This window comes from Gossypium hirsutum, chromosome D11, assembly GCF_007990345.1.
Source record: "Gossypium hirsutum isolate 1008001.06 chromosome D11, Gossypium_hirsutum_v2.1, whole genome shotgun sequence".
In the NCBI taxonomy this organism is placed as follows: Eukaryota; Viridiplantae; Streptophyta; class Magnoliopsida; order Malvales; family Malvaceae; genus Gossypium; species Gossypium hirsutum.
The window spans coordinates 51,736,093-51,744,470 of NC_053447.1; the positions used below are offsets into that span (position 1 = coordinate 51,736,093).

Genomic DNA, 8,378 nt, shown 5'->3' on the forward strand with positions numbered 1-8,378 from the left:
TATACAAAAAAAAGCCGATTGAGTCTTAGCTCAATTAGCATGGATATTATTGCCTATTCAGGCAGACATGAGTTCAAGTGTTTTAAAGTACGTTATCCTCCTATTTATAGATTAAGGAGGAACTATGAGTAATTTTAGACATTATATCAAATAAAACAAATATCATCGATTGTTAAAAAAAATAAAAAACCTTCTACCGTAAATACCAAAAAAGAATAAATCTACCATAAAATGGAAATATCACTTAAATCCTATAACTAAAAAATAATTCTTAACCTAGATTTCATAAAAAGAAAAATATTTGGCACGGAAAATTATAAAAAAAATGATGCTCACCCTTTAGATACCCCCCATCCACCAACACCCCAAAACAGTTCCACACGCCGCCTGAAAATGCCACGCGCGCGTGCGTTTAAATTCACAATCACCAAAAAAAAAAACCAGATATGGTTGGTAGGCAGTAGCACCATTTTGGTTATAAATAGGCAACTCCTCCACTGCCTCAACTCGTGCCGCTTCTTCTTCTGTATCTCTATCTTCCTCTCTATATCCAAGCAACTCTTTTTCAGTTCTGTCTCTGGTTCCACCTCCCTTAACTCTACGGTACGGTTCGGTTCCTTCTCTCATGGTTCATGTCTATTTGCCCTTTCCCCATTCATCTTCCTTTATCATCCCTTAATTAAATTCTAACCCTTCTTTCCTTCCTTTTTGTACTATTCTATTGATTTTTTCCTTTCTGGGTCGTTAAATGATTTAATATTTAAACTTCTCTCAAGCTTTAACTCTTTTCTTTTTTCCCTTTCACCTTGACCTACCTGCAAGTGTCAACGTTTCTACTTTTCCTACTGGTTTTCTTTGTGGGCTTTTATTAATATGATTTAAAACAATTATATTTTCAACTTGGGTTTTCGAAAATCAAGTTATTTGTGTTGTTTTCTTGCTAAATCTACTAGAAAGTGTAAGCATTGACGGCTTCCTTTTGTTATCTAACAATTTCAGTTGATTTATCTTTTTGCTATGTATTAGTGTTTGATTTTTTAACTCTTTTTTTTTTTTTGGAATTATTCAAGATTCTGTGTTATTCTAGTGAGATCTGTTGGTTAGAGTTAGCATTTGATTATATTCTTTTGGCTTTTATATATTTAGTCTGTTTATGATAGCAATTTATTGGGTGTTATTTATGTTATTCTGTTAGACATATTAAGATTTGGATCTGAAGATATAAATGGCCTCCCTATATCTGAAATTTACATCCTAAGCTCACAGTAACATAGGGTGTAATCATTTGGATCTGAAGATATCAATTATTTTTTATGGACTTCATTTGAGTTGCAGATATATCATGGATCTTAGCTTTGATTGTGATGGTTTTCTGTTTAAGAATATAGGACATGCAAACTTGTTACTTTTTGCATTTGATTTTATATAATAAAGCTGAATTTTATCTGTTCTTTTATGTTATTTCAGAAAATGGCTTCACACATTGTTGGATATCCCCGCATGGGACCTAAGAGAGAGCTTAAGTTTGCTTTGGAATCTTTCTGGGATAAGAAGAGCAGTGCTGAGGATTTGCAGAAGGTTGCAGCTGGTTTCAGGTCATCCATCTGGAAACAGATGGCTGATGCTGGGATCAAGTACATTCCCAGCAATACTTTCTCTTACTATGATCAAGTGCTCGATACCACAGCATTGCTCGGCGCTGTACCACCTAGATATGGCTGGAATGGTGGTGAGATCGGATTCGACACTTACTTCTCCATGGCCAGAGGAAATGCCTCCGTGCCTGCAATGGAAATGACCAAGTGGTTTGACACCAACTAGTAAGTTGCCATTCTTGGTCATGCTTTATTTACTTTGTTGTGCACACAGAAATTTCTGAAATTGACTTATATTCTGTGCAATGTGTCATTTCAGCCACTTCATTGTTCCCGAATTGGGACCTGATGTTAGATTCTCTTATGCATCTCACAAGGCAGTGGATGAGTACAAGGAAGCTAAGGCGGTATGTTCTTTGGGTCTAATTTTTCTATATATTATCACAATGTAGATTTTAGTTTCTGTTATGTGTACTTATACTAGCAGCTCATTTGGAATTTGAGGTAAGGTACTATAATTTGTATGTTAAGATCCTGCAAGCATAAAAGTCACCTGAAAATTGGGAAATGAGATGCATGCATGAGTAACTTTCCATGACATAAGAAGATTTTTATGAAAATATTAGGATTTATAAGTCTTCTTAATGTATGAAGATTTATGATGACCCAAATATGGTTTCAAAGCTTTGGACCTAGATAAAAAATCTTTTAGCATACTTTCTTATTTAATGCCTATGGTTAACTGGGTGATGGTCTCATGTTTGCTATTATTGTGACTGATTTTTTATAAATAATAGTTTATATCTCCCTGGAATTCTACTTTTTATACAACCCCTTTTTTGAGAATTCTCCGAGTGAGACTGAGTACTAATTAGACCCATTTGATTATGGTGCTCCACTTTTATCCTTTATTTTATGCACTTCTTATTTGATGTTCTGAGTCATTCTGAAACATGAATGTTGATTCACCGTCCCAAACGCAGCTTGGAGTCAACACCGTGCCAGTCCTTGTTGGTCCTGTCTCATACTTGTTGCTGTCTAAACCTGCAAAGGGTGTTGAAAAAACATTCTCTCTTCTCTCTCTCCTCCCCAAAATCCTCCCTATCTACAAGTAAGACTTGGTTTTCTTTTTATCCAACCTATCTATAAGTAAGGCTTGGTTTTCTTTTTATCCAAGTTTTCATTAACATGGCTGCTTCAATTTGCCTTTGTAACATTGAATCTCTCCACAGGGAAGTGATATCTGAGCTTAAGGCTGCTGGTGCTTCCTGGATTCAGTTTGATGAACCCACCCTTGTCTTGGACCTTGACGCTCATCAATTGCAAGCTTTCACTGCAGCTTATGCTGATCTGGAATCTACTCTCTGGTTTGAATGTTCTGATTGAGACCTACTTTGCCGATCTATCTTCTGGTGCGTACAAGACCCTCATTGAATTGAAGGGTGTCACTGCTTATGGTTTGGATTTGGTTCGCGGAACAAAGACCATTGATTTGATCAAGACTAATTTCCCCAAGGGCAAATTCCTCTTTGCTGGAGTTGTTGATGGAAGGAACATTTGGGCCAATGATCTTGCTTCTTCTCTTGGCACCTTGCAGGCGCTTGAGGCCATTGTTGGGAAAGGTATTCTATTTTTAATTGCATTTTATGGCGTTCGTAAATGGTGAGTATTATAACTTTGTTATTTGTTGTAGACTAATATCTTTGACTCGTTTGTGATGTGCAGACAACCTTGTGGTGTCCACCTCCTGCTCACTTCTCCATACTGCTGTTGATCTAGTAAATGAGACTAAGCTCGATGATGAAATCAAATCCTGGCTCGCCTTTGCTGCCCAGAAAGTTGTCGAGGTCAATGCACTTGCCAAGGCATTGGCTGGTCAGAAAGATGAGGTATTTCCTTGTAATTTTTCTTCCTGTTTTGCTAGTTTTCTATGAACTAGGGTAGCTTCTCTGAACTGGGCTTCTCAAGAGTCAGATGACACCATGTCACTCACTAGTTATTATCCAATTTTTAGGCCTTCTTCGCTTCCAATGCCACTGCTCAGGCTTCAAGGAAGTCCTCCCCAAGAGTGACCAATGAGGCTGTTCAAAAGGCTGTAAGTGTTTTGATATATTAAAATTCCATTTTTCTTCTTTCAAGCAACTGGTAATCGGTTCCATCATTGAAATCTTTATTTGCTTACCATGTTTTACTGTGCTTGCATTCTCAGGCTGCTGCTTTGAAGGGCTCTGACCACCGCCGTGCAACAAACGTTAGTGCTAGGCTGGATGCCCAGCAGAAAAAGCTTAATCTGCCAATCCTCCCCACCACAACCATTGGATCTTTCCCTCAAACCTTGGAACTCAGGAGAGTTCGTCGTGAATTCAAGGCTAACAAGTGAGTTGATCCGGAAAAATTTCCTTATCTTTCTTATAATATGTCAATGCGACCATTCTTTTAATTAATGCTCTCTCATCCCCTTCAGGATCTCTGAGGAGAACTATGTTAAAGCCATCAAGGAGGAAATTAAGAAGGTTGTTGACCTTCAGGAAGAGCTCGACATTGATGTCCTTGTTCATGGAGAGCCTGAGGTGAGTACTCCACTCTGTTTTGGCCTTTTGAAATTGGTTGGTTATCTGGAAGCATCCTAAGTATTACTTTAAATTATGCAGAGAAACGATATGGTTGAGTACTTTGGTGAGCAGCTGTCTGGTTTTGCTTTCACCATTAATGGGTGGGTGCAATCTTATGGATCTCGCTGCGTCAAGCCACCAATCATCTATGGTGATGTTAGCCGCCCCAAACCAATGACTGTTTTCTGGTCATCTACTGCCCAAAGCATGGCTTCACGCCCAATGAAGGGAATGCTTACCGGCCCTGTTACCATCCTCAACTGGTCGTTTGTCCGAAATGATCAGCCCAGGTATGCAGGAGAAAGCCAATTAAGGAAAAAAAAGCAGATCCGATAATCTGTATTTCTACCTGCGGTTTTTGCTTTGCAATATAAACATCTTTCAATTGCCAAATTTCCAGATTTGAGACTTGCTACCAGATTGCCTTGGCTATCAAGGATGAAGTCGAGGATCTTGAGAAGGCTGGTATCAATGTTATTCAAATTGATGAGGCTGCTTTGCGAGAGGGGCTGCCTCTTAGGAAGTCCGAGCATGCTTTCTACCTCAAATGGGCAGTCCACTCCTTCAGGATCACTAACTGTGGTGTCAGGGATACCACCCAGGTTTTATATTTGCTTCTTTCAACCTTTGGAACTTTCTTATACACGAACTCTCTTGGATCACTGTAGTTCTCATCGGTATTTCATTTTGAAATCTTGTAACAGATCCACACCCACATGTGTTACTCCAACTTCAATGATATCATCCACTCAATTATTGACATGGACGCTGATGTGATCACCATCGAGAACTCCCGTTCTGATGAGAAGCTCCTATCAGTCTTCCGTGAGGGAGTCAAGTACGGTGCTGGAATTGGCCCTGGTGTCTATGATATCCACTCTCCCAGAATACCATCAACCGAAGAGATAGCAGACAGGATTAACAAGATGCTTGCTGTGCTCGAGACCAACATCTTGTGGGTCAACCCTGACTGCGGGCTCAAGACTCGTAAGTATGCTGAGGTGAAACCGGCCCTCAACAACATGGTTGCTGCGGCCAAGCTGCTCCGCACCCAACTTGCCAGTGCCAAGTGAGAGGCTCATGATGAGAGATTGGAGATCCTTACTCCATTAATGATTTATACCCAAGGCGAGAAAGAATTAAAATTGAAAGAAATTTCTGTGTTACAATTTGAATAACTCTGTTTCTTTGATGATATATTTGTTAGGCATGATTTGCCCTTGAGGCCAATTTATTTCCTTCTTTCTTGGTTTCTATTTTTTACCAACTATTTTGTATTTCTGGAATATATTCAAGTAATGAATTTCAAAACTAAAAAACCCTATATTCAAATCTGCAAAAACAAGGCTGAATTTAAGTATTTTGTAAAAGTCTCAACATCTAGAATTTAGAAAAGAAAAGGAATCATAGCCTTAACATTCATGGGAAAATCTTCAAACTTTGAAAGGTACCATTTCCTAGTGGCAGAGCTTCTACCCAACAAGTAAAAAGTAGTGCCCATTGCATATGCAAATGAAAACAGAGTCTGAGAAATGAAGGCAAACCCCCAAAACACTAAAACCTCAAATAAATAGTGAGGGCAAATCACAAATCCAAACAAACCACCCTTTGGGATCTTATATTCTTTATTGGGACCTTGGCTTCTCAGTTTGGATAGAAGATAATGATGGTAGAAATTGCCACTAATTCCTATGGAAAACAAAAGAATCCCAGGGTTTGTCAGATCAATTAGTGGCTCTGGGAGCCCCACTGTTAGCTGCTGGTTAAAGATCACGAGTGCACTGGAAATGAAATAACTTGAGAGTATTACTATCATTGTATCCAGTCCCATTTCGCCACTATATTTATGAAGAAAACAGGACTGCAAAAATAAATAAATAAATAACCGTCACTTTTGTTTTATCATTATGATTTATGAGAGAAAGAGAAGTAATTACCTCAAGAACTCTTTTAAAGAAATGGATGGAAATGGTGGATTTGAGCAACAAAAACCTGAGATTCTCATCTGGGAAAATCGCAAACGAAGAAACCCCAGCAAGAAAAGCTGGTGTATAAAGCGTAGCCATGGCGATTCTACTAGGGAGCTTTAACTTGGATTTTTCTACATCAGAAGCTTTTGAACCAATGTTGAAAAACTTAGAATATTCAAGATTCTTTCCTCTCAATTCCGATAACCCAGAAGTTGCCATTAACGTAAAAGATGCCAGAGACGTTGCAGTGACGAACAGAGATGGTGGGAATAGAAATTTCATCAACGCCATTTTTATTCCCGCTGTTATTCATGGGATTGGGTGTAAAAATCTTATACATGTAGCAAAAGTTTATGCATTTGGATGAATTGCAACCACAAACATTAGCATCAGATTTAAATGGATGTGGAATTGCCACTTCTGCATTTCATTGAATCAATGGCAATGCACGCTGATACAATTACAAAGCATTTTGGTTAAACTACGTGGTCCTACCTGCAATCACTCCACCATAAAACCAGCAATTTAGTGCTTTACAAAATTTTAATTTTTTTTTAATTTTCTCTTTTACCTGTTATATTTATATTATTTGTTAAATCACCAAAAATTAACTGAAAAATTTAACATTGATGTGGTATATACTGTTCATTTTTTAAAATTAAAAATATTTAATTTTTTATAATTTTAAAATTAATTTTTATAATTTTTTAAAAATTAAAAAAAATTATAAAAATAATTAATTACTAATGTGACATCCACCAATCCGTGTATATCATACTAGTAAAGTTAAAAAACATTAATTTTTCTATTCATTTTAGTATGATTTAACAAAAAATACAAATTCAAGAATTAAAAAGGACAAAAAATTAAATAAATATCTAAAATAATTTTTTTAAAGTTGAAGAGCCAAATAAAACATTATGTCTAGTTTTTATATATATATATTAAAAATTCTAATTAATATATACACTTTCTAACATAAGATCATTCATTCTTAATAATATTTTAAATCTAAAAAAATAGATTAATTTTATTAATTTTAAAGTTAAAAATAACAATAAAATTTGATTTAATATTTTTTATGTATTATATTATTCATGTACTTTGAAAAAAAATGCAATATGTTATTATTGATTGCCTAAAAAATTATTTTCTAGAATTATCCTAACCTATCTAAGTCAAACTCATATTGACATAGTTCAAGAGTCTCAAATTATGACCTATTGGTAAAATATTTATCTATTTTAGAAATAGTTTGGATTCAAATTATCGTTATATAAAAAAATTATTTCCTCCTCAAAATTTTTTATTCATGTTGTCATGATTATAAGTTTCCAATTATAACTAAACATGATATATTAAATAAATCATAATAAATATATTTGAATATCTGAGTGGTTAAAAGCTCTAATGATTACTCATAGTGCACAGACATCAATTGAAGAGTGAAATTGCAATAGCTCTAGAAGGTAATCAACAACGACTTGAGCAACAAATTTGGAGTGATCGTTGTCGAAACCACTTTTTAAAAAATAAAAAATTAATTGGTTGTCGACTTAAAAACGAAAATGGGAGTCGCCACCGATCTTTTATTAAGGTGTGACCGGTTCACCATTAAAAACGAATTTGGTCCGCGAAATTTTGAGAAAATAGATTCGGGAGTCCCTTACGCACGAGGAAGGGTTAGCACCCTCGTACGCCCAAGATTGGTACCGAATTAATTATTTGATGTCTTAATGTCAAAACTTTGAAAATATTTTAAAATACAATCCTTTGGTGAGAAAACTTGAATCAACTAAATTGAATGGTAAGTCGCACTTATTTCGCATAAATAAATTGCCACACTCAGTGAGTTAGGGTGCAACAATTCAATCTTCGAAATTAATTTGTCTCCTTTTTTAAGAGAATCATGTGTTTTAAGAAGGTTATTCGATTGCTTAAGTCAGATGAAAAATCGAAGCCCAATACGTTAGGGCACAATTTCTCAAAATTCCGAGCATTGAATATTGCCATTATTATTATTTATTAGAAAAATCATCGTCTCGAGAAAACAACACGTCATATCCAATGCGTTAGGACACGACGTATCGAATTCCCGAGCATGAACTTTTTATTTATGCTTTAAAAAGGATACTCGATTTCTTGGATACAACGAGGAAGATTGAAATTCAGTAAGTTAGGACACAATCTTTTCGAGGATC

General features: G+C 35.9%; 1 protein-coding gene and 1 pseudogene across 1 annotated transcript; one reads left to right on the forward strand and one right to left on the reverse strand.

Annotated features, from left to right (window-relative positions):
* The first annotated feature begins 377 nt into the window (after positions 1 to 377).
* On the forward strand, positions 378 to 5,461 carry LOC107913694 (5-methyltetrahydropteroyltriglutamate--homocysteine methyltransferase-like; annotated as a pseudogene).
* An 80-nt stretch (positions 5,462 to 5,541) lies between these two features.
* On the reverse strand, positions 5,542 to 6,603 carry LOC107913695 (3-oxo-5-alpha-steroid 4-dehydrogenase 1). Its single transcript, XM_016842354.2, has 2 exons — positions 6,145 to 6,603; positions 5,542 to 6,068 (listed from the first exon to the last, which is right to left on the reverse strand). Exons 1-2 carry the CDS (start codon positions 6,466 to 6,468, stop codon positions 5,595 to 5,597), a joined length of 798 nt encoding a protein of 265 aa, XP_016697843.1. The 5' UTR covers positions 6,469 to 6,603; the 3' UTR covers positions 5,542 to 5,594.
* Between the last annotated feature and the right edge of the window lie 1,775 nt (positions 6,604 to 8,378).